The sequence below is a fragment of the Natator depressus genome, chromosome 8 (genome assembly GCF_965152275.1).
Source record: "Natator depressus isolate rNatDep1 chromosome 8, rNatDep2.hap1, whole genome shotgun sequence".
NCBI classification, from domain to species: domain Eukaryota; kingdom Metazoa; phylum Chordata; order Testudines; family Cheloniidae; genus Natator; species Natator depressus.
The window spans coordinates 7,065,553-7,092,200 of NC_134241.1; the positions used below are offsets into that span (position 1 = coordinate 7,065,553).

At 49.6% G+C, this 26,648-nt stretch overlaps 1 protein-coding gene across 1 annotated transcript; it reads right to left on the reverse strand.

The window, feature by feature from the left end:
• Window positions 1-38: 38 nt before the first annotated feature.
• Window positions 39-26,648, reverse strand: CDX1 (caudal type homeobox 1). The gene is made up of 4 exons (XM_074962071.1): window positions 26,242-26,648; window positions 24,580-24,605; window positions 1,341-1,486; window positions 39-242 (listed from the first exon to the last, which is right to left on the reverse strand). Exons 1-4 carry the CDS (start codon window positions 26,646-26,648, stop codon window positions 39-41), a joined length of 783 nt encoding a protein of 260 aa, XP_074818172.1.

Consider the following 26,648-nt stretch of genomic DNA (forward strand, 5'->3'; position numbering starts at 1 on the left):
GCACGGCACATCTAGCCGTGTCTTGCTGTCTGCTGGCCTTACGGCATGAACTCTTCTTTGATAGTCATTGGGGAAGAGGAGACCAGGTTGGTGGTGCTGCTGCAGATGCCGCCAATGGGACCCGGGGTGCCAACGGCCGGCGGGGTGGGAGTGGTGGTGCTTGTGGGTTGCGTCTGCTGCTGCATCTTCTTCTTGTTCACCTTCCTCTCCTTGGCTCTCCGGTTCTGGAACCAGATTTTCACCTGTGGAGACGAGATGAGAGAGACGGATAGGCATGCGGGGGGGGCGGGAGAGAGACAGGGAAAGGAACAGCAGGAGAGAAGCAGGCAGGATGAAATATGGCAGTGAGCGAGGCCAGGGACAGAGGGGGAACGAGCATTTGGGAGGGAAAGAGCGTGTGAGGTGATGGGGACGAGAGGGTTGGAGGGAGTCAGTGCAAGGAGTCAATTCTCTGCCGGGTTAGTTTTTCTGTCTTCACTATTGTTCCTCTGGCACACACAGGATGGAGAGACTTTCCGACAGGGGGCGCCAGGGGATAGGGTGACCATATTTCCCAAAGGACACCGTGCAGGGCTAGCCTGAGCCCTCCCCCCCGGCCCGCGGGGGGGCTGGCATCGCCATTTCCCCCCCCCACAGGCACATTCCTCCACACCCCACATTTTTGACAAAAGTCGGCACTTGTCCCATTTACTCTTGCCAACTGATCAAGCTTGGCAAGAGCAAACAGGACAAATGCCCACTTTTGCCAAAAGAGTCGGGACAGGGCTTAACAAAGGGACTGTCCCAGCCAAAACGGGACGTATGGTCACCCTAGGCAGGAAGGAACGAGGAGCCGTGGTGCGGGGCTTGGTGGGGAGGTCTTCGTTTTATGAGCCACGTCACCGCTCTGAGCCTGTGCCCGAACGCGAGCCTCCCGCCCCCTCAGAGCGCCCCTGATTCCTAACCTCGCTTCCCCTCTCCTCCATAGCTTTCTCATCTCCCCTACAGCGTTCCCATCTCCCCTAGAAGGTGCCGACTCTGCTGTTTTATAGGATCACCCTAAGAGTGGGGGGGTTTCAAGAGCTCTCCGCATTGGCCTAACTGTGCACTCAGGAGTTTTACCGCGGACTTCAATGGGTGCAGTTAGGCCGAATGTCCGAGGCTGCCTGCATCAGCCCATCCCACGGGACAAGGCAGGCGCCACGTCTCAGCTGCCGGGGATGGGATCGGCTGGAGGAGCCCTTAGCCACTGGCAGTGGTTGGATGGTTACCCATCATCCTCCCATTGACGGTAGCTGGTGGGGCGAGAGGGAGAATAACCCCAGCCCGGCCCAGCGAGTCGTGACTAGCGCAGCACTGACCTGCCGTTCGGTGAGCCCTAGCGTTGCCGCCAGCTCTGCTTTCCGCCGGATGGTGATGTAGCGGCTGTAGTGGAATTCCTTCTCCAGCTCCAGGCGCTGGTGGTCCGTATATACCACCCGGTACTTGTCTTTTGTTCTGGTCTTGCCTAATGGGAACAGCAGAGAGGACAATGTCCAGTGACTGGAGTGGGGACTCGGAGTGCCAGCTGGCAAGGGATGAGTGTGAGAACATTACCCCCAGGGACCTGCTGGCTAGCCCCAATGCAATGCCATGGATCGCTTGGTACCACTGCAGTGCCCTGGTACCCAGAGGGTAGTGGAGACATCAAGCCCTTTCGGAAGGGATGCGGAAATGCTCTGCCCAGCAATTGCCCAAGTCAGTCCACCAGGGAGGCCCACAGACTCCTACCCGCTGGCAAGCAGTTGCTGGAAGAAGAGAGCTGGCTGGGGCGGGGGCATCCAAGAGAGAGATGACACCGTAGACTGAGGAGGAGGCTGTGTGGTATCTAATTGCACCCAAGGAAGAGAGAGACACACGTTACGGCACCAGAGAGAGACAGAGCGCCAGAGTCAGGTGTTGGAAGGCAATGATGGACACTGGCTAGGAAATGTAGAATGAACTGGTTTGAAATGAAACCTGAGAATGCAAAGAAAACCGGAGTCCCTTGGCCATAAAACTCCAAACCCAACCTCTTGGAAGAAGGTCAGGTTTGATCGTTTTAAGATGCATACGCTAGAAGCCAGGGAGGGAAAGTGTAGTGGAGTCTAGGGGATGGGGCAGTGGATTGGGAATCAGGAGACCCGCACTCTGTTCTTCTCTCTTCCTCTGACTTGCTGTGCGTCCTTGGGCAAGTCGTCGTTCCCCGCTCCAGGCCTCGGTTTCCCCTCCCACCTTTTGTCAGTCTTATCTACAGAGATGGTAAGAGCTTCAGGGCCAGGGCTGTTTCTCGCTATGTGTCTGTACAGCGCCCTGCACAAGAGGGCCCTGCACTTGGTTGGGCCTCCAGGCAGTACTGCAACCTGCACAAGAAATAATAACAGGAAAAGAAGATACCAGCAGAGCTAAAGATTTTCCCCCGGGAATAACAGCAGGATTGCAGATGGGAACAGCAGCTATGTCACAGCAGTAGCCCCAGTGAGTTTACTGCCAGCTGTTTGGGGCCAGTTCTAGGGGTGAGCAAGCAGGGTGGTTTCTGGGTGCCAATTTCCAGGGGCAACATGTTCCTGTGCCCCTTGACTTTTTCCCCCTTTCTCTGCTGCATTGGCTGACCTGGTTTTTCACTGCTACTTGGCCAGCCGGAGTTGGTTTGTTTGATTTTCCCCCTCCACTGCTGAGGCGGGGGCGAAAACGTTTTCCACCCTGGCTGGCAAAATGGCTAGGGCCGCTCCTGCAGCTGCAGGCGAAGAAACCTAAGGGCCGAGCTCTGTTCCTGGATACCTACCCGAGACTTCTAGCAGGTGACCCCAGCAGGCAGTGCACCTAAGGAGGGAAGAAGGCCCTGAATTGCTCACCACGGCCCCTAAGTAATAGTGAAGCAAAGGGGCGGCTTATGGAATGTGCTATGAACACACGTGTGTCACTGCCTTTGGGACAGGGCAGTACCACTTTTTCAAAGGGCAGCACCTAAGTTGTGTCTGCAAATGTGGGTTTTGTGCACAAAGCAGATGCAAGGGTATATTTTGCAGGTGCAGCTTAGCTGTCCACCTTCAACCAGCGTTTAGCGAGACAAAGCGTAGGGCAAGTTACTTGTTTGTTTGTTGAATGAGTTAAATATGTTCTTTGGGGATATTTGTTGTGAATCTCTGCATCTGTTCACTGAATAATTGTTCGCAAACATATTTTTCTGTTACTCCGTTGGGCCCATTGATTTCAATCAGGAGTTCAATAGGGCTCTTTGTAAGCAGCGGATTTGATTTCAATGTGTTGATACATTTCACATGTAACACTGGAAAGGAAAGTGAACTGTTCTTCAGATCCATCACATGGTAAGTTATGTGAAAGTTGATTTTCTTTAGAGATGGCTGCTAGGCGGTAATAGAATGATGTATAAAATATCTAGAGCCTATATACTGTAATAGAAATGATGATGATGATTAATAATAAAAGACAAAGCAGAGATGGAGCCCCCAAACCCCCAAACTCCACAACTGGACCCCACACATTGCTTCTCAGCCCCAGCCATAAGTAATTTAATTCCTCTGTATAACTATTTTCTCCTAAATGGAAAAATAAATGTAGAGGATGATACACAGGTCTCCTGCATTAGCTCATTCAGTGTGTGACATATATTTAGGGATAATATGCAAACCAAAAGATAAAGGTTTAATGAAAATATACAGTAAGAGAGAGGGCTCTGTCTAGGAGATCCTGTGGGATTTTGCAGAGTAAGACCTAACTCTAACCACACAACAGGATAATGAGATGTATGCGTCAAAGACCAGGCGTTGGTCATCCATTTTGCTAATCCACAAAGGTTTTGTCTGACAATCCTAGGTGTCCAAAATGTAGCATATTGGCTTTGTTAGCATTAAATACAAATGTCTGTTGAGCAATCCACATCGCTATCAAACAGAAGCCTAACTGCAGCAGACCATTCAGCTCCGCAATACCACGAGGCTGCCTGAAGACAAATGAGTCATGCACAACAGCGTCCTTGTGTACAGACAAGCAGTGACTCAGAAATACAGCAAATAGATACAACATAGGCCTTTGATGGTCCTGCCATCTCACTTATTACATTCCTGGATCAGTGGACATAGGTCCTTTCTTTCAAGACGTTTTAAAGAAGAACTGGATATACCCATATCAACAGGCTTACTAATAAGAATGTTGTGATTATCCCTACCAAATACCCAAGAGAGAGGGCAACAAACACAGCCATGAAAGTTTGTTTCATATCCAGAAATCAATAAATTCTGTTCCAGAATGGCAGGTGGGTCATGATGGTGTTTTCAACTGCATATTCAACATCCTCCTGCCTGGGAATCAGTCCATTTGTCTTCTTGGAAAACACAGGACAACAGATGTAGATGCCTGTCTTTTCCTAAACTTTTGCCAAAGAGACTGGAGCTGTACCAGGGAACAGTGGGTGCAAATCCAAAGCATCTTAATGAATTTCAATTGAGTTGCTCCGGATTTACATCAGTGTCACTGAAAACAGGGTTTGGCTGTGTGTTTTTTGACCTACAGAGGTTCTCCAGAGCTTGACACAGCAACAACTAAGAGATTTCCAAAATTCAAGAAGGCAATGGGCCAAAATCTGCTCAGTTGCACTGGTGTAAACATGGAGTCACCCCACAAAAGTCCATGGAGTTACACAGATGTAAATCTGGAGTAATAGAGGGCAGGATTATGTTCAAGACAGCTCATGCTGCATGGTGATTGGTGGTGCCAAAGCATGGAAAGCCTTTTTCATTTAGAGGACAGAATATTGTCACCTCCCTCTTTTTTAATTTGGAAAAGCATGTGAGTGTATTAAATATGTTATTGGAGTGTCAGTGTAATACTGTAGCAGTGAAAGGAACCATGAAGCCCTTCCAAACTAAGAAGTGTCAGCAACAGATTACATAAATCATCACAACCAGTCCCCCACGCCCACTCCCCTCCCCATATACAGCTACCAGATACTTTTACTTTTAATCAGGAGGACATCCTTATATGGAGGGCCCAGTTCTTAGGTTGCTTGACACCCCTGCATGGTACAAAGCAGCTGGAAACCTGGTGGACACTGCCCTTCTGAAGATTCCCTCTGTGCAGGGGGAATCTGTGAGTGCCATAAAGAAAGTTTAGTGCTCTCTAGCATCCCGTCCTGGGACAGGGGACCTGGCCAGGGGGAAAAGGGCATGAAAAGGGATGTGAGAAGCCCACTGGAATCTCTAAGAGGGGAGTTATTTGCTTTAGTTTTGTTTGTCTTTATCCTTCTTTAATAAAAAAAAATGTCCCTTTCTCCTGATACTGGAAGATTCTTGTATGGCTTGTTGACTCCATCTCTCCATGATGACGGCCATCAGTCACGCTTGGTAAGACTGGCATAGTGAAAAGGAATGGGGGAGCTATGTATGATGCTGTGTATACCACTGCTGTGGAAAGTCCAGGCCTGGAGACCAAGATCCATTCCTACAGAGCAGGACAAGGTAACGGGATACAAAGCCTTTCACTTCAAGTTCTCTGGTTCACGTCTAGTCCAAGACAGGAACGTTGCCTTGCTCTAGAGCAGTGATCCTCACACCTCAGTGATTCAGGAGCCAAATTAGTGATCAACATTACCCAAAAGAACCACAGTCGTGTGAATTCATTGTTTCATTTCCTAAAGTACTATCGAGTCACATGTAAGCAGTATGCCAGGGGAATTGTTTAGTATAACATAGTAAAAACATCCTGACTGGTTAATAACTGAGATTGGCTAATAATTAAATGACCCAGTGTTTTAATACCATGTACTGAAAACAGCTGCAGGAGACACGTTAAAGAGCCACTTGCGGCTTGGGACCCTCAGCCTGAGTATCACTGCTCGAGAGGCATGATAACATATTGTTATATTGTCAGACAATTCTAGGCGTCCAAAATGTCGCATAGCTCTCCTAGGTGAAATAAATGGTACCTGGTGGACAGGTATCAACATCACCACAAAGCATGGGCAGCGTGGTATTCTCATGGGCATGTCTACTCACCCCAGGAGGGGTTCCTCCAGGAGAGGACTGGGCCCCATTGGCGGGCAGTGGAGGAGAAGCTTGAATTGCTGCTTTGGTGCTGTTCCTGTTCCACCGAGAGATGGCTCAGCCTTCCTGGGCTGCCAGCCTGGAGCCTTTCCACAGCACTACTCAGGCCTGCTCTTCACATCCCTGTGCCCCGCTCACTGTACCCTGACTCTCTGGGGGCCTGGTCTTTGCCCAGACTGCAACACCATCTTCAGAGAGCTAGAAATACAAGCATACAGCCTGCCTGGCTGCTAGTCGATTTACTATGCCCATCACCGGGGTATCCGAACGCCAGTTAAAAAGGTCAGCATCCATGGCTCATGTGGAAATGTCCTGGAGGCTCTGCTGTGGGACAGGCTGATTTGTCTTATTATTAATCCCAGCAATCAAAGAGGATTATTGACCAAAGGGAACTGAAGCAGGAGAATTAGCGCAGCAATGGAAGCAGTGGTGAAAACGGGGCAAGATTTGCACGCAGAGTGCAGGGACGACCCAACTGACTCAGTGAGCAAAATGCAAAGCCAGTGGCAAGGGACTGAAAAGGTTCCACTGTGAGTTGCTCATTTTGCATCAGTCTGGGAATTTCACGTGGCTCCGTGTCATAAAGGCTCCAAGACTGGCACTTGGCCTTTTCTGGCCATCAGTCAGCTCCTTGCGCACAGGAGGGTAGCCCACAAAAGGAAGAAAGCAGAGGAGGAACAGGGCTCAGAGGAGGAGACACACACTAAAAAGGAAGAAAGTGGCCATCACTTATGCCCATCACTGTGGTATCTGAGGGCCTTGCAGCTAATGCCTGGCCGGCAAACCCAGGCCGATAAAATATTAACTGGTCCCTCCCTCAAAACCTTCCCCTAAAATATGAGCAAGCCCATTTCTGAGGGTAAAAATATAGGAGTGCGTGTGAGTCTGTCCTTTTTTAATTTATGAGCAGCAGCCTGGGCATTGCCTGCTGTCGGCCTCACCCTCGGGATGGAAAGGCCAAATGGCAACGGAGAGGCTCTTACTGGTAAGGGTGGGGCCGGGCGTTATTACACCACCTCACCTACGCGAGGCTTGGTGTTGATCGTACCAATGTTTGAGGGTGGGAGCAGGAAGCTAAGCCCCTTGCCCCAGTCTGGTCTCCCTGTGCACTTGGAACACTTTGCCCAGCAGGTTCCAGCCACCAAGTTGCCCCTTTCAGCCTCTCCGGCTTCCTTTGCCGCCCCATGGAGGGTTTGGGAGGGGAGGGCCCGAGGTCTCTGCAGAGTACACCAGAGAAGGAACTGCTGGAGTGGAAGACGCAACGCCCCCCTGCAGCCCTACCCAGCTGGATTTTTCCCTCACTCCGGGAGGCCTCAGCCGGCCGGGTGTGTCTCTTCTATACCTTCCCCATCTCAACGAGATGGGGATTTTTTCTAAAACGGTTTCTTTCATGGAAAGAGGAGAGGAAACAAGGGTGAGCGTCATCAGAGGGCAGCGGCTCTGTGGCGGCCTGGGGCTCGCCCTGGGCCATGGCACAGGACCCCAGAGGGAAGAGTCCTTAGGAGAGATGTTGAGGGCAGGGTCACCCTGCTGAGTGATTTACGAGGGATCAGCCCACTGGCGATAAGAGCAGGAAAGGGCAGCCACCACAACAGGTGGTGTATGAGCGTCGGGGCAAAAAGCAGCTGCTTTTCTAATGAGTAACCAAGCCCAAGCCAGTTTACTTCCTGCTTCCAGTTTGCCACCAAGCCAAATGCAAAAGTGTAAGCGTGCGTCAATACATTCATATGTGTGAACGCATGTGTGAACCCGGGGGATGTGCCTGCATATGGGCGCAAGTGCTGGGAGACAGCTGATCCTGCTGGGACGTGACCTGAGGACCCCCGGCTACAAAACCGGTGGCTCACCTTTTCAAGTGGAAGCAGGATTTCCATCACTGTACCACTCACCGGGGCTTTTGTGTCCTCTCTCTAGGCCTCTGGCTGAGGAGGCCATTGAAGTGCATGTACTCGGCAAACAGCCCGAGCGTGTGCTTGTGCATGCAGCCAGGTTGCTCATCCCTGTGTCAGTGTGTGTTCGGAGGTACACAGCCGTGGAGCATGGATTTGTATGAGCACCTATGTGGACAGAACAAGAGTGGGATTGCATATAGCACCTTTCATCTAAATAATAATGTGCACCTCTATGCAGCCTTGCATTAGAGGATCTCAAAGCAATTGACAAGCAGCAATTAAGTCTTCCAAGAACTCGGCGAGGTGGGCAAGAGCACAGCAAGTCTGTAACACTGCCAGGAATAGAACCCAAATCTCTTAGAACTGGGCGTTAGCCACTAAATCACACGTAGCAGAAAAGACCTAATTTGATCATCACTTTCATCCCTTGCCAGTAGAAGGGAAGCAAGGTAGTAAGACTGGCTCACGTCATATCTGCTCAGAAGAGAGCACCTAAGTTGGGCGCTGGGACGATTTTTATAGGGATTTTATACTGAAAGCCACTGAACAAAACTCTAAATGCTGCATGTGATGGAAACCGTGCACTCGGATGCTATCATTACTTCAAGCCAGCACCTCCAGTTCCAGCGCCCTACCTCAATTCCTCGTCATAGCTAGCAAGACCGAACAGCTTGGTGACCACTTGAGAAATGTGTTTCAGTGTGAGAGTAAGTAGGTGTAGTTGTGCAAAAGAGAGATTTTATGTGTGTGTGTAACACGTGCAAATATAGAGCGAGACAAACACAAGGTTAAGAAAAGGGGCCTTATTATATTATGGACCCACCATAGCAAATCCACGTTTACTGTTGTAAGACAATTTGCATTATAAATCTGATTTCCTCCCTCTAACTTCCACAGACTATAGGGCCTTTCCATCTGAAATTTGCATCTATATTCTCCTGCTTAGGGGGATTTTTGGTGAGGTTTTTTGCAATTGTGAGGTGGATCGCACCGGCTGTGTATGCAGCATGTGACTTCAAAAATTACTGATAAAAGTTTTGAGCTAGGAACTCTAAAAGTGTTGCAGTCACTAGATGCCAGAGAGAACTAATGCACAGATGTGTATGAAACTGTGCCCGATGGATTATTGAAAAGCTATTAGCTAAGCAACAGGAAAATGGAACATCTTGGGTGCCATTGCTCCACATATTCTCTGCAACAGCGATAACTTCCGTGCGGAATTCTGTGCCTCTCACAACTCCTGCAGGAAGACTTTGTGGACAAAGTGATCCAAATTGCTCCAAGTCTCTAAAGTTACAAGCTGCGTAGGTGCAGCCTGAAATTCATTACCTGGTCAGGCACCCCTGGTCCTGAAATTTATAAATTCCGTTCATTAATTCTTAAGGGTCCTCTGCGTAGTTTATAAACTCTGCGGGGATTCTTGCAGAGTTAAATTTTGGAAGGACTCCTTCCAAGTTTATAAGCACTGTTGGGCTTACAAGCCCAAGAATTTATAAACACAAGGAGTCATGAAGAAGTTGTAAACTCCACATGATCAGTGAGGTGGAAACCAGGGCTTCTACTCATGCAGAGCATATGGAAGCTCCATGGGAATCTGACTTCTAACTCTCTTTGCCCTGACTATTGTTGTGGGGGCGGGGGAGACCATTGGGAAGAGAGGAAATAAGATTAAAAATAAATGTTTGAAAGTCAAAAATCAGATGGTGGGTGAATCCTGAACGTTCCATGAATTTTAGCAGGAATTATTATTCATCCAAAAGTCCCTGCGGGAAATTAGTCATTCACTGTTATTTGCTGTTCACCAGGTCTCATTAATTAATTCTCCTCTTTGTTTCAAATGTTTCAGTCATCTAATCAGGCAGATGAAACAATACCATGTGACTTGAGCGACCAGTCACTCACCACAAACATTATTATTGACCTTGTTTATTACGTTAGGGCCTAGCAGCCAAGCAAGAGTGGGGCCTCATTGTGCTAGTACCACACAAGTACAGAGTAGACAGGTCCTCCCATGTGGCACTTACAATCTAAACAAAGTAGCAAAGGTTGCACATTCAACCCAAAGACTGGCGGTAATTCATCCCAACTAATGGTCAAATGCAAATACATCTGCTGAATTCTAAAGTGGATTGTGGCAGATTTAGAGGCAGAAGAAAAGACCGAAATAGTACTCACAATGAATAATTCAACTCTCTTTAAATACAAATGCAGAGTTGCAAACTTAATTCTATCTTTACAGTGATTTTTGTCCATAACAGCAGCGCAGACACTGCTGTCAAGCTCACCTCAGGGCCTGAGCCCAAACGTCTACACAGCTGGTTTTCGTGCGATAGCGCAAGACTCGCTGCCGTGGGTTTTCAAACACAGTGTAGACGCACCCTCCGTGGTGGGTGTAGAAAGAGAGAGGGCTTCAACCAGGCATTTGTGGTGTCGAGCTCTTATTTGCAACAGAAAGCGACTCGTCTGAGAGATGAATGATGTGCTCGCTCCGCTCAGTCGCATTGGAGTGAATTAAATCGTTGGTGGCTGGGACAGAAAGCCACTCATTATGCAAAATCCTTCGGCCACCAAAGATTTCACCTCAAGACAGCTTTGCTCTGTTTGGAAAGACCAGAGCTATAAAACTGGACCTTTATTTCCAGCAGTGAAGATGGGAGACTTAATGTACATACTCTAGTGATGCACATTATTAAAAATCAAATCACATCTCCAACTACCCTCATCCATGTCCCTCTTAAGGTGTGGCACCCCTCCCCCCCCGCCACACACACACACACACACACACACACCTGAGTAGACAGCCCTTCCATACTGCATAAGCTTCATTTAAACCCTTAGGGGCCAATCCAGTCCCCTCCGTCATGGCTGCAGAGGCTTCCCTGGCAGGGCATTGCGCCAGGGTGGGCCAGGAACACATAAAGGACGTGCTCCCCTAGCATGGTAGAGAGCCCAGCTCTGCATTGCCCACTGCACTGCAGGGCACTGTAGTGCGTGGGGTGGGGCAGGGCAAAAGAAGGTTGGGAAGGAGCCGCACCAGAAGGCAAATGGCGCAGCCCTGAGCTCTCTCCTCCTCCTCGTAAAGGGGTAACTTTACTGCCACTCACTGTGCTGCAGCCTCAGAGTCGCAACAGCAGCTGCAGAATGATTCCGCCGGCTAGGACTTCCTTCCCCGCTGAGCAACCCGCGTAGCTCCCCAGCCCCCGGCGCAGCATCTGGGCTCTGTGCCGCGTGACTACGTTTGGGCCCGAGGGCAGAGCTCCCGCGATCGTGCACAAGCCCTCTACACCGGGCCACACCAGCCTAAGTGTAAGACTCATTCACGCGTGATGCAAGCCTGCAAGGATCGTGCGTGGAGTGTGGATGCTCCCCCGCCCACGCTCCCCAAACATGGAATCTTAAATTAAAACACAACCCCCCGGGGCCCAATGCTGTGTTTCATCCCCAGCTGTTTAAACTGACCGCACGGTGCTCCCGTTCTCCAGAGAAAGGTCCGGTGTAGGGGCAAGTGCTCCAGTGCCCCGGGCCCCTCAGGAGCCACAGCAGCAGGGAGGATGGGCTTTAATGAACAGCCCAGAAGCCACAACCAAGGTCTCCATGAGCACTTTCCACCCTACCATTAATAAGTGGGCACATGTCAGCTAAGGAAGCTTACAGAGCCACCTGCAGTGTTGCCTACAGCCACCCTTCTCTTCGCCCCCCCGCCCTCCGACAAGGTCTGAGGGGAGCGCCAAGGCCCCCACATTGGGAGCTTGAGCCAAATGAGGGCTGAGGGATCGCTCAGTGGTTTGAGCATTGGTCTGCTAAACCCAAGGTCGTGAGTTCAATCCTTGAGGGGGCCATTTAGAGATCTGGGGCAAAAATTGGGGATTGGTGCTGCTTTGAGCAGGGGGTTGGACTAGATGATCTCCTGAGGTCCCTTCCATCCCTGATATTCTATGAGTCTTTTGGGTAGCTCTCAGGCAGGCCCAGTTGCGTGCCATGGAACCTGGCCTCAGGTTCCTGAGAGTATCAGCATGAACTCGCTCCCTCTCCCTGACATCAGATTCTCGCTCGCCACCTTTGCTTTCTAATTCCCCCCTATTCCTTATGAATGAAGCCCGCCTCTCCTGACAGCCTGGCCACGGGCCTCCTCAGGCCTGGAGCCCTTAACTGGCCGCTCAAATTTTTGAAAACGTTATCACAGCCGCTTGACAATCTGCAGCCAAGTCAGGCCGGCTTCTTTTTAATCTTTCTCTGTCCTATCACAATCGTGGCAGGTGAATGACCGGCCGCAAGGAGCCCTTCACGAGGCCAGTGGGAAGGATTTCAGCACCAGGATCAAGAAAGGGCCAATGTCTGTGTGGGGAGAGGGTATCATTATCTTTGTTAATATATAACTCTAATAGCCCTCACCTTAGCCATGATTAGATAAGGGAGCAGCTTTAATGTGCTGTGGAAACCAAAAGGGACTCACTTCTGAGCGTGTGCACGCAGAGACACACACCCACTCGCACACATGGGGAGGGGGACGGGGATGGTAGGTTGGGTCCAGATTCTGAGCTGCACCCAGCATCCACCTGCTGCACTGCCTTCTCACAGATAAGGCCTCGTGGGCTCTGCCCGAGATCGCGCTCACTCTGAGACAAGGAAGGGAGCTCCGGCCTCAGCTCCAACGCACGGCATGTCCCATTATACCACGTCTCATCAGAACACACCTCTCTCACCATCTCCCAGCAGACTGGGATTGGCTGCGGCTGGGTTTAGGAGCTGGGTCTCCATCCATGCAGCCCCAGACAAGGCGCGCTTTGTCGCTCCCTCCTAGCAGGGGAAGAAAGGAGAAATAAAAACTTCTTCCTGCTTCCTCTATTCCGTACCCTGGACTAGAGCAGCCTGCGTGAGGCCAGCAGATAAATGAGGAAGTCAGAAGTCGCTGTTGGGGCTAGAAAGCAGAGTTTGGCCTTCAGTGAGGTCAAGGCGAATGGAAGATCCCACTTGCTCATGCCCAGAGAGGCAGCAGTAGTCAAGCCTTTCTCCCCAGGATTGACCTCCTCTTCCTGCTTCAAGACAGAGTCCTCAATGAGGAGCCTATGAGACTAGGCACCCAAAAGAATACTTTGGCATTGAATTGATTGTGCAAAGAACAGAATGATTCAAGGAGTTAGGTCTAAACTCGAAGGAATGGGCAAATATAAGGATGTTCAGATTAGGGTGGTATTAGGAACTGGAGGCTCAGGAAATACTTCGGAATATTCTGTTTTGGAATGGAAATAACTTCATTAAAGAGTGACGGGCAAGGGTGTAAAGACAGAAACAGCATTGGAGGAGCAGGCAGAAGCAGAGGAGGGGTGAGACTTGTATTTATTTAACAGAGGTGGCTGTTTCCTTCAAGAGATAGTTACCAGAGATCCAGCCAGCCCTGGGTGAGGAGGGCACAGCTGATGCAGCAAATGGGAATGGCTAAGAGGTGGGCACCATTGTGTTGGCAGGTGGATAACAGGCATTCGGCATACACTGCAGCAGCAGGAGCAGCACAAATGCATACAGAGAGGACAGGAGAACTGTACAATTTTATGATGGTGATGGACTCATGAGCACAGTGATAGAAAGAGACACAGATTGGAGCAGGTTGTGTTGTGTCCCTATATAGTGGCTGCTCCACATAGAGGACAAGAGCCTACTACTGCTACCAGCTAGTGGAGTTACTCCTTTAGCTCAATTGGTAGAGGCTGGTGCTGAAGGTTCAGGATTATATGCTCGTTGACAGCCCCTGGTGGGGACCCTCTCACAGGGGAGAGCACAGTGTGGGGGCTGGGGTTGACAGTTATTAAACCAAAGTAATTAACACTGGAAACTCCAACGAGGGAGAGTGACCTCGAGAAATGCCAGCTGGTGGATGTGGTCAGGAGCACAGAGCGCCGAGTCCAGCCATTTATGCCTCAGCGTGTAGCACTGCTGATCAGCTCTGTGCATGTGGCTTCACTCATCCACCGTTAAAACTAAAACAAAGAATGTAGGTTTCCCTAAACCATATGAATAACGTAATAATAGACTGGCCTCCAGAGTCAAAAGTCAGAAACATCCAAAACTAAACAGGCAGAACCTGCAGCAAGCGAGCTTGAGCCAGGCCAGCTGTCTGAGAAGGGCACAACGCCCTGTGTTTGATGGGTGTGTAGTGTGGGGTGCCTGTGTCCACCTCTTGCTAATGCTGCCTTCTCTGCCCCTCACCCTGCACTAGCAATGAAGCCAGCAGCAGAGCCTGAGAGAAGGTGGCACTTCTGTCCATCCATCTCTCTGTCCCCATAAGGATCTTCTCTCTCTCTCTCATGTAGCCCTTTCCATAACATCTAGCTGCCATTTTTGTTTTAATTTTTTTTATGATGAAAATCCGTATGTATCCAAATACAACCATGGCACAAACGTCGACTAATTACACCTCTCACCACCCCTGTGAAATAGCTAAGTACCTACTATCCTCCCTGTTTTATGGATGGGGAAACTTAGGCAGGGAGGCAAAGGGACTTGCCCAAAGCGACACTGCAAATCAGTGGCAGAGTCAGGACTGGCTCTCAGAAACTACGGACTCCACACCCTGTGCTGACTGCTCCTGCCTGCACTTGCTCCAACTTTAAATCAATGTCTCTTTTGTAGTTTGGAATAGGAGCAACCTACTGGTTTTTCTCCTCATCTCCTGCATGAAGCACAGAGAGGAAAGCAGCAGGCAAACGACTCATCAGTGATGGCAAGATGGCTGCCACATCGGTTACATGACTGAGATTGCAGATCTAGACACTTATTGGTTCTCATGAGGTTTGAAGGCCTCCCACTGGACTCTAACCCTCTCAGGCAGTCAACCATTTTCCAACCCTTTCAGTGTGAATAGTCCTGAGGTTCATGCTCGTCGGCCAGTGTATGATCGCAGTGGCCCCTCCCTAACATACATCCCTTCCGGCAGCACCCAAAGCAACAAGAAGAAGCCAAATATACAATACACCACTGTCAACCATGGCACATCTTCCTAAGAAAATCACAGAGAAGAAATGTAGAAGGAATTTGCTGCAGGGGCAGTTACTCTATTCTTTACTGTTGCAGCATTATCCTGGGTCCTAAGAAGCTTCTGCAGCATTTCAGTCACACAAGACCGACAATCCTTGCACTACAACACTGTGGGGTTTGTAATACTGAGCCTGCACCCGTCACAACTCGCTCCAGCCTCTTCCACCAGGCCCACAGATCCTCAGAGTATGTACCCGTAGGGTCTATCACTATTATCTTACCCCACAACTCTTGGTAAATCCCACCAGGGTCCGTGAGAGCCACAGTCCCTTACAATATCATCCAGCCGGATTGCCCACAAGTAACTATGAATCCGGTACCTTAAGGGTATTTCCATGGGCTGACTGAGAGAGAAGGGGAATGTGCCAGTAAAGAGATGGTTTCCTATTAAAGTCTCTAAACTATACATGCAGGTGGGGGGTGGGTATTTTATTATTGAGATGGTAGGGGGCTTGATAGCTCAAGGGGCTGATAATGGGACATGGAGAATTTCGCCCCTCAGCCAGTTATTCCGGCCTGGGTCAGGTCAATAGTCAACCACAAGCTGTTACCAACTGAAGGCTGCTCAGTAACCTTATGTGAAATGTTTGACGGTCCCAGTTCAGTTCTCACTGCAAAAGGGCTCCCATCACCGATAGAAATAATGGTAATTGCCTCCTAGTTCACAGTGTCACCAAAGAGGCCAGGAACTGAGCAGGAGGACCTGGGACCTGGGCTACACGTCCTTATGGAAGCACAGTAATCATAACGCTTTGCACTGATACAGAGCTTCCCCTCAGAAGAATGCCACACACTTTCGGCACATTATCTATTTTGCTAATGAGGTTGCATGGGGAAGCTGTTACCCATGGAGCTAAGTGTTCCCTGGCTAAAGAGCGGCCATCAGTCCTCAGGACAGTCAAACCAGCACATTCCACCATCACTAAACCCACTTTGTCTGAAGGAAAAGAAAGGCTGAGACAACAGCTTCCGTCTGAGAACCTGTGAGCCCCGGTAGCACCTGCCTTCCCTATTTCTACCCACGCTCCTTTGTCGCCCTTGTATTTCATTGACTTCGGGCAGGAGCTCACGGTAGCTCCTACAGGGTGGGGGAGCCAAACGCACGATGGTTGAAGGACACTGTCCTGGCTGTGAATCAACAGGCCAGGTTTTCACAAGCCCTCTCCTACCCTTTCTCAGCCCCCCACCACAGGAAGTGGAGTAGCAAAAATATAGATGGTGGATGAAACACTAGGGGTGTAATCTCGCTTTCTGAGGGGAAGGGGATGTCAGGTTGTAGGTGTGGCCAGCAGCCGGTGTAGGAATCCTGAGAAAGCCCCTCCAAGTGTCCAGCAGCCACCATTGTACGTGTTCCAGCAGAACTTTCACGTCCACTGAGTGGGAAAATTCCAACGTCCCATGTGGGAGTTTTCATTGCAAACAAACTTTTGTTTCATATGCACAAGTGTTACTCCTGGGGAATTCTGTGCCACTGTGCAGAATTTCCTTTTCCCCACAGAAGTGCACTGCCGCCACTGTGGGCTGCCAGACCTGGCAGAGCCTAGCTTGCACACCGAAGACACTGCTGGCGGAAGGGAGTGGGAGCTAGAGGGTTCCTGGTAGCTGCAGTTCCCAGCCTGCACACGGGAAACTCCGTGCAAGCCTGGGACTGAGCATCAGGCTCTTTCTCCCTCTGGATCCCTGGGCTCTGAGGAGGGGGAGGGAGGCGGGTGTCTGGGCTGGGGGCCCGGGGGCTGTGGCTGGGCTCTGAGGTTGAGAGGTGCAGGTGTATTGGCTGGGGGGTGCCTGCAGCTGGGCTTTGAGGGGAGGGTATCTGGCCCCCTGGCTGGGCTCTGGGGGGGTCAGGGAGCAGAGAAACAGTAACTGGATTATCATAGGGGTTTCTTTAACTCTACTCCAGGGGGAATTTTTGTGTGCGTCTCTATTGTTACAGAAATGCTTGCTAACAGGTATTATGAAACAAATTACCAAAATAATTGAAACTGGCGTGATTATGTAGTTTGTTATTTTGACAAATAAAATTTCCAGAATTTTGCAGAATTTTTGTTTTTTTGGCGCAGAATGCTCCCAGGAGTAAAGCACAGTGTTCATCTAGTCAGGGAACAGAAATAATGCCATGTGACTCATCTTATCGGACCAATCACAATTAACCGCTACAACTCCAGTGCAAACTATTCACAGAAGACTGGCTGCAGTCAACTATTATTTACAGAATTGTAGTTGATTTGAGGGCTTTTGTCTGAGTGGGGGAAAAAGTGCTTCCAGAAATATGAATTATTTCCCCAGTTTTGTGCCTATCGGAAAGTGGTTGTCAAAAGCTCCACAGTGCTCCAAAGCCAGGCTTAGTTACAAGTTAAATAGAGAAAAACCCAGTCCCTCCTGGATCTCACCATAACATTAGAGGAATCTCACAGCAGTGAGGAAGGATCAAGAACCTGTGAGAACTGCAAACCAAAGCCAGGATTTCTTAATACAACCCACAATGAAATTCAGGATCCAGCCTAGGAGATGGTAGAACAGCTACAGTTTTCTATGTCACCCATCCCTAATCATCATCACCCCCCCCCATTTAATGGAAAATGCACTGAAAATGGTGCTCTCTCTGAACCATAGGTGGATTAACTGTTAGGACGACATCACAAGCAGACCTAGGGCATGTATTTCACGCAGACTCGTCTCTCCCCTTCCAATTCCTCAGAATTCAGCATTGATTTTGGCACCTGGCTGATTCTTTTGATTGCTCGCCCGGCTTTTCGTTAGTACACTGCTAAACCTCCCATCAACCGTACCTGCTGTGTAATGTCATATGTGGGAAGGTAGAGCTGAGGCAACAAACAGATCAGCTGGAGGGTGGGTGTATTGTGTACCAATTTCACATGGTTCGCCACACCCTGGCTAATGAAGCATGGGCCTACAGCCCCAGCCTACCGTAATTCAGCACCTCTCAGGATTTTGCCTGCTGTGTCAGAAGGAGCAGTGCCTTCCTACAAAGCAGCTGCAGACAGTCCCTGAAAAAAGAAAAGGAGGACTTGTGGCACCTTAGAGACTAACAAATTTATTAGAGCATAAGCTTTCGTGAGCTACAGCTCACTTCATCGGATGCACTGAATGCTTATGCTCAAATAAATTGGTTAGTCTCTAAGGTGCCACAAGTACGCCTTTTCTTTTTGCGGATACAGACTAACACGGCTGCTACTCTGAAAACAGTCCCTGAAGATACTACAAAAAGAACAGGAGTACTTGTGGCACCTTAGAGACTAACAAATTTATTAGAGCACAAGCTTCCGTGAGTTCTTTTTGCAGATACAGACTAACACGGCTGCTACCCTGAAACCTGAAGATACTAGCCCATCTTTACAACGTTTTCTACTCTTTTCTCAACTGCTTTTCAGCTCCCAGCCTCTGCGCCACAGTCAAACTGTCCAGAGCGGGCCTGATTCTCCTTGCGCTTATAAATCAGGAGCAACTCCACTGAAGTTCATGGTGTGACCCCAGTGTAAATCTGGTGTGACAGCAGAATCGGGCTCCCTTATTACCATGAAAGCACGGTGTTGACAGAGCGGGAAGGTGGGCATCCTTGAAGGTTCCCCCGTAAGAAACCTCCTCCGTTGGCCAGAGGTTTTAAGTGTCCCTTCACTAATCTCAGGGTATTATCTGGCCTGGCCTGTCACGTAGGTATCTTTAATGCTCAAGGGAAGCCCTTTTTTGTTCAAGGAAAGTCAATTCTAAGAAAGTTTGAAAACTCTGTACCTTGGACAGGCGACTAGCTGCTCAACAAATCCCTGGGTTAATAATTTAAGGGTGGCGGGGGTGGTTTGGGTGTGTACGTGCATGTGTGTGGGTATATAGTGTGTGTGGAGGGTGGGGGGTTAATTGTGTTAAGGACTTTAACAATGGTGCATCATTTACTGAAAACGCCCCCCACACACACACAGTTTAGCAGGCTGAATGAAATATACTGACCTCCTCAGATGAGACAATCCCCCTGTTCACGAAGACATTGGGAATGGCTGCAAACGTGCCATCCCTGAGACTTCCTGCAGCAGCATTTCCAGAGCAAAACTTGCCACAACATCTCAGTAATTAGATTTTCTCCCCTCAAGATTTTGGGGTTAATACCAGAGCTGAGCAAATAGCGTGGGGAAAGTTCTGAGAATACTTGTTTGAATTCTAGACACATTTTGATTTGACCGCGCTTGCAGCAAGTTTAACATTTGCTTCCCACCAGCATTCAAGCGCTCAAACGTCACTGACATGAATGTTTGCAAAAAGCAGACTTTTTCCACTCATGGATGCACCAAAAAGTGAAGTTTTAATTGTACAATCAGCTGCAACATTTGAAATTCACACCATGTTCATGAGTTACACAAATCTTAGAACACAATCCATACCATGCGCTTTATGTAACTCACCAGCACCGCATGAATTTCAAAGTTCAGATCTGAAACATTTTCAGCAAGCCCTTCCTAAGCTATTTCCAGAGTGAGGTGAAATTCACAAGGAGGTTTGCAAATAACTGTGAACCATGAGCAAGCACGAGACTTTCACACTCTGCTTGTGAACATTTTATGAGCAGAAAAAAGAGGTGACGTTCGACAAATAATTTGTTAGGAATTATGTGTTCAATTCTATTGAATGCTTGGTTTCTTAACCAATTTCCCAACAACACTTTCCCTGAAGTCTTTCAATTCTCTTGCATGATACAGACAACTGGGACCTCCCCCCCAAATAGTTTGATAGTTCAATTGGAGGAGAACATGGAAATATTTAGCGATAACTATATAAAATGTTCCCTTATTTAATTAAGGCCTGTCCAAAGCTCATCGAATGACTCAACTAGAGACTTTTCATGGGGTCCCCTGGGCTTTGGATCTCTCTATAGGATTTGCACCCCTTTCTCCCATATAAAGTGTGATGTTATTACAGTATCTTATTACCTAGGAAAAACTCTTTCCCAGCGGCTTTCAGGCTAGAGACTAGTAGCTCTTTATTCAAGGAGTGACAGAGAGGAAGGTGTAATTTATAACCTTCTGAAGTATTATGATTTATAGCACTCATAATGAAACTGTTGATATTTATAGTAAAAATGCTGTGGAATCAATTTCCTATTTCTTTTGCAGCAAGGTGGGTAGTTAATCAATCCAGGCTGATTAATGCCCAGTTTATTGATTGCAATAAAACAGTTCATTTAAGCATTTCTCCCTTACCTGTGCCAAACCTGCCTCTAGGCTGATTACTTTTTGTCTTAATAAAGAAAGTTTCTGAAGCATTTGCCTGTTTTAAAAAAGAATGGCCCAGGAAAGCCCTCAATATTTTATTTCCATTAGGTATGAAGGACCTGATTCTGCAAACGCTCTGCATACACAAATCCCACTGAAGACTGGGGTATATAAACAACATCTAATTGGTGCTAACTGATACAAGTCAATGGGAGTTTTGCTATTGATTTTGGTGAGGATTTCACCCAAGATCTCCCTGCAGGATGAAACTGCAGATTCTTACTAAGAACCCTGCTGTCCTACTCAGGCAAAAAATCCCACGTGTGGAGTGCTTGTGCATGGAGGAGAGGGACAGAAATTCTAAGCCAATTTTCGAACAAAATGAACCGGTACTACTGGATATTGTCTGATTCGGCAGCTCTTTCCCGGGGGAAATGCCCGTGGACTTTGCTGGGAATTTATCTTGAGTGAGGCCTGCAGGACTGACTTCCCGAGGTAAGGACTGCAAGAATGGGCTTGTCATTAGAAGCCAACGATGCACTGGGCAGACGCAGAACTTGTTTTACACCCTCCTGATTTTAGACATGGCTGGGGAGGGGAATTTCCTAATATGCATTGAAGGAGACAATGGCTACTTTATTTGGCCTTTGGTGTGTATTTAATCTAAGAGATATGAACTGAGCACCTCACGATATTTTTCACAATTCAATCAATCCAATTGTCATTTAACTCAATCAGAGGCGCTTTCAAGCCCCCATTTTATCTTAATTCCACTCCTGAGTGTAAAATTATTAAACAAGGTTCACCCAGAGAAGATGTTTGTTGGTTTCTTTCTCCCTTTATCAGTTGTTTCAAACTTCTGCCCCTCCCAAGTTTCTCCTCCAAGGGCTGACCTAAGAGCCCAAAACTACCCCGTGCAGCTGGCTCTTCTTTTGATAATGGTGGATCATGGAGTTTTGATCATTCCAGCATCTCACTGAGCACTAATCAGAATGGGAATAAATTCCTGCCCTGGTACCGGGGGCTCTGGAGTCATCCACCCAGATAGTAATATCATGATTCACTCATCACCTGTCCTCTCCAAGGCCTCAATTCTGCTATTTGCTGAATGTGCCTATGCAGAGCCCAGTGGGAAGGCAACAAGCTGCAAAACTGGGCACAGTATACGACAAAGAATTCACATGTGCCCTGCTCTAGTCAATTAATAGTATACATACAATTAATTCAATTAGGATTCCTATTGTGTAATCAATTATTGTTGTTGGAGTGCCTTTAATCTCAAAGTGTTTCTCAAGCTATGTACTTGGAGCACCACTGAAATGCGACCACCTCTGGGGCAGAAATGCACAAGCAACTCTTGCACAGTACAACAGTACTGAGGGGATGGGGTATTTTCGGCCAAAGATATCTGCGCAAATGCCATTGCCCCTGAGAAATGCCAACAGATCTTTAGTGTCCACATAGAGCAGAGAGGGTCTCATCTGAGAACGCCGCACCCGCCATCTTACCCCGTGTTGAAACCCTCCTCTCCCAAGCCAGTCACTTGGGAGAAAGAGTTCCCATTCCTATATCCTGAGCTACTGCTTCATCCAACTCATGACAGCTGCACCCATCCTGCTGTAAGAGGGAGAGGGCATCTGACCTGGTCGACATGTAGGTTTTGTATCCATATAACTATTTCGGTTAGGAGTGTGACTTTTTACTGAAATAATGACACTGGAGTGCGATTACACTGGCGCATCCCAAGTGTGGATGCAGTTATACCAGTATAAAGATGCCTTGTAGCAGTAGAATTTATTCCCCTTCCGGTATGGGACTAGCTGTACCAGTATAAGCCCTTTTATACCAGTATAACTGCATCCACACTAGGTGGCTGGTACTGCTGTAATTATGTTGCTACAGTTGAAGCCGTACAATTTTTCTGTGACAACAGCAGCAAGAGATGACAACACAGCTCAGCAACGGGACCTTCTTGGCAGATGAGAACCCCCCATGGCCATATCTGTCCGCTTCTCATTCCAGCAGAGACTGAGGCTGTCCCTCATGACAGCCCTTTTCCCCTTGGACTCAGGTCTCCTGCATGGCAGTGCAGAGCTCTCTCTCTACCCGCTAGATCATTACCCTATCCAAGCCACTCAAACATGTTGGAGGGGGTTGTTGTCAAAACTTTGAAAAGCTGCATAAAATAGGAAGTGCAATATTTAGATCACAGCCAAAGTGAGACACGGAGCATGTCTCATTTTGGCTTCTATTTTATTTAAGTTCTGATACCACCCCCACCCCCATGGCATCTGGATAGATGGATGAAAAAGATCTTCAGTGCTGGTGGATCACGTTCTAGCAGGGACATATTTCCAAGTTGAGGGGCTGGTAAACCCACTCAGATTCATTTGATTTGTAAAAATTCCCTTTTCAAAAGGACACCTCCAAAACTCTCTTGACCATGAAGCGTTAGGTACCTGAATTTTAACTCGGAACAATTGGGTGGAAGTTAGCAGGAATTCCTGGGTGCTGATCAGTGGCCCACCTGGACATTATTGGCCTGATTTTCAAATGTGAAAATCATAGAGATGGATAATTGCAGCTGAGTGCTGGGCAGTTTTGAAAATAAGGGTGTGCACCGATTTCCCAAAGCAACTTTTGAATCAGAATCTTCCCTTGCTAAGGTATTTATTCTGTGTATTGTGTGCTCCCAGATATGGTCAAATTGGTGCAGATTATATGATTAGTGTGTAAATGAAGATTTTTAATATTACCAAGACCCAGTACTAGTGGGGGGGCATCCTAAAAATTTGTACTCAGATACGTAGAATTTATACACAGCTTGATCTTTCTCCCACTGCAATCAACGGCAAGATTCCTACCGATTTCAATAGAGCAGGATCAAGCCGCAAGCTGTCTGTTCTGGCCCAGATCTGTACAGCCCTGCAACTCCACAGAAATTCACTTTAAATCCAGATGCAGATATCTGTGGACCATTTTTGCGGCTCATGGATCAGATGTGGATACAAATTCAGATCGGCCCCTTTTGCTAATGTTGAGTAGTACCTTACTGAGCTACAAGCCCCAGGAGAATTTGAAAGCCCACAATGCTTCTCGGCTGTATTACTACTTGAGGAGTAAGTAAGGCAGTACTCAGTCTAGTAAGGTTCCTGGATTCGACCTTCCACTGTCATCTTGGTCAACTCTGAACCAAATCCAAACCAATCACGGTAGATGCAGACATCTAATGCACAAATGGAAAATCAGGGATTCCCCAGCCTGGGAGTGTGACTCCCCAAGACAGACCATTGAACATATCACCACCTACTACACAATTTATAAATATGAAGGAGGCATTACTGCAATAAATTCTGCTACCGCTGATGTAGCCATATGGCTTGATCAACTTCAGGGGAAATTGTAGATGCTGCTCTACACCAGCCATAGGAAAGAAGAGGTAAGGAAGACAGAACTGGACCCCTTGTAAGGGCAATTTAAGTGATGGGCTGGTCTACATGGGGAAATTTACCACTTCTGGTCCGCAGCTCACTCTGGGCAGATTCCTGTTGCATGTGAAGCCAATGCCAGTAGGATCTGCTCCTCTGATACATATATTTTTTAATAGGAGTCCACTTTGAGTTTGATATTGCTGGGGCTTTTGGGTCCTCACACCTGATGATGATAACCCCCATCTGAGGGGCAGTGTATGTAGCTGGTAGCCTTCCCGGTCAAATCTGGCTCTCCCCATGTCCCCTGAAGCCGCCCACCTAACTCCAGTGGGGCTCTGAGATCTAGGGAGGATCTAGGCAGCAGGATTTGACCCAAAGGCAGAGCGGGGAAGGGAGCAGAGAAGGATAAATCCCAAGCCGGGCTGGAGATGCGGGGCAGCCAGCCATGGGTCCAAGCCACTCACAGCCGGCCCCTTTCCAGCCTGGATTTCCCAGTCGTGCCAGAGCCCTGCCGGGTTGGCGATGGCAGTGGGAGAAGGCCCCTGTGCCGCAGGCTGGGGAGGTCGGCCAGCAGGAGCTGGTTGGGCCAGTCCCCTACGCAGCCTAGGGCCGAGTCGGGGGCATTGGCCAGGCCTTGGCCGCCCCGGCAGTGGGAGCGGGGAGATGTCTCTGGGGCGAGGCCCTGCCCCGCACCGACCTCTCGGCTCGGCTCGGAACATCAAAGAGCAGAGCAGGGGCGACAAAGGCCGAGGACAATGGGGCTGCTGGGCGCCCCGCGCCTTCCTGCAACCCGGAGTCACTCCGGATCTGCATGACAAAGGACAGCGCTTGTAAATTTGGGCTGCCCCCACTTCCAGCCCCCCTGCCTTAAACAACCGCGCTGCCTTTGAACTGGGCAGCCGGGCGGCCGCGGAGCGTGTTCATTTGGGTTGGCCTGGGGAGAGACTTCCACCTCCTCCCCCCCCGCCAGCCCCCCGCCTCCGGAGGGGTCAGGAGTTCAGCTGCGGCCCGGAGCCTGCGGGAGAGGCAGCGAGGTGCAGCCTCGAACCAGGAGCGGCGGGGCTCGGGGCGCTGCGCCACATTGCGCCGGGAGGCAAGGGGCCGGGGAGAGCAAGCCTGGAAAGGGGAGCTGGACACACACACACACAACCCTGCACACCTCACACAAACCTCCTCTCACACACAAGAGCCCACACAACCCCTACACACACCGCTCTCTCACACACAACCCCCCCCCCGCACCTCCCACACCCCAACTCCGCTATACACCCCCCCTTCTCACAGACACACTCACACAACTCCCCTTCTCCAGCCCCCACCTCACCCACACACAGCGCGGGGGGGCGGGGGCGCTCTCTAAAATCAGTGCAGGTCACTCCAGTGACTCGTGCAGGGTCTGTCCGGGATCTCCCCCAGAAAGGGTCTGAACGATCAGAAACTCTCTTCCCTCCTGCCGCTTCCCTTGGGGATGTGCGCTCCCAGCTCTCCGGCCCCAGCCCTGATCCCAGTGGGGCTTGGGAGAGGCCCCCAGTCTGTGCTTAGAAGCCTTTTGCTCCGAGGGATAAGCTCTGGGCATTTCTTAACTACACCCGAAATGGCAAAACTAGAAGCCACTGGGCCGCCTGAGATCGAAGCTCGCCCGTTCATAATGCCTGGCTCCCAATAACAGAGGACAGGAGGGGATATAGGCTGCCTGGGTCTGATCCTGCATCAGCGGCACACCCCGCACTCGGGGGGATTGGGGCCCTCAGAGCAGAGCGTCCCAGGCTGGGAAAAGCCAGCCTAGCACCAGCGTCTCCTTGCCGGTTTGAGGAGAAACGGGTAAAACACCCAGGCCCTGGAAAATTGGGCCCTGAATCGGCCCCTCTCCGAGGACCATTGGGCTTTGGATCAGGTCTTGGGTGTTTAACAGAATGGCGTGACCCGGATTTGGAGCTAAACTCTTTGGATTCCAGTCCAGGCGGGCTCCAGGCAGGGCCGGGGGTTGAAGAGAGAGGTCTTTGCAATAGGAAAGGAGGACTTGTGGCATCTTAGAGACTAACAAATTTATTTGAGCGTGAGCTTTCGTGAGCTACAGCTCACTTCATCGGATACATCGGATGCAATAGGTTTCCCCTCAGCTGCCACACCGGGGATGGCGATATTGCCCCGTGGGGACTGTCACTACCACAAAGCAAGAACAAAGCACTTTTATGCAGCTCTACTGGGCAGGGGGAAATGCACTTTGACTCAGGGCCCGCACGGGCCAGCTCTGGGGACACGCTTGTGAAAGGACCCGCAGGAACCTGAGGCGTTGCAAGCAAAGTCTCCGAGATTGTAATTATCCCCCGAAGTTCAGATGGACGAAACCGCCGATATAAACTGCGTGTAAATATTAATTTACAAGCCCTGCGCTCTCCGAAATACCCTGGCACGTTACGGTGTCATTGACCAGAGCTCTCTAGGGTAATGGGCATTTGAAAACTCAGCTTCCCCCAGGCCGAATGCTGCCCTCCCTTCCTGGCATTGTTGGGGTGCAGGATTGCGCCCCAGCTACGACCTACGCAAAGACAACCCCGAGAGGCCGGGGGGCGAGAGGGGGTCCTTACCACTGCTGCTGCTGGTTGGGACGCTGCGCCTCATCCACTCATAGGGGGTGCGCCTTTGCGCATTGGGGGAGAGCTGGGCCACCGAGCTGTTGATGGCTGGAGGTAGGAGTCCAGAGCCTGGCGGCTGAATTGGGTTAAAATCAGGGGGGCTGAATCCGAGCTGCCCCGGGTTAGCGACGGAAGAAGCGGCTCCAGGCCCGTAGGAATGCCAGTCCTCCTTGGTGGGTGTGTATGGCGACCCCCAGGCGCCCGCAGGCTGCCCATGGTGCGGGTCACTGTTAATCCCTGGCACGTGATGGTAGCTGGCAAAATCCGAGTATTGAGGGGGCGCGGGCACGTAGTTCTGGGGGCTGAGGTTCAGGCTGGGGTGCCTGACCGGCGCAGGGTACATGTTAGTGTCCTTATCCAAAAGATAGCCCACATACAT

What these genes read in the sequence shown, in the direction of transcription:
- CDX1 (XM_074962071.1), bottom strand. Translation starts at nt 26,648, where the DNA reads ATGTATGTGGGCTATCTTTTGGATAAGGACACTAACATGTACCCTGCG. An exon ending in CGGGGGGGGAGGAGGTGGAA is followed by an intron (nt 1,487 to 24,579) that starts GTCTCTCCCCAG and finishes TGTTCCCATTAG; the next exon opens with GCAAGACCAGAACAAAAGAC. An exon ending in TAGGGCTCACCGAACGGCAG is followed by an intron (nt 243 to 1,340) that starts GTCAGTGCTGCG and finishes TCGTCTCCACAG; the next exon opens with GTGAAAATCTGGTTCCAGAA.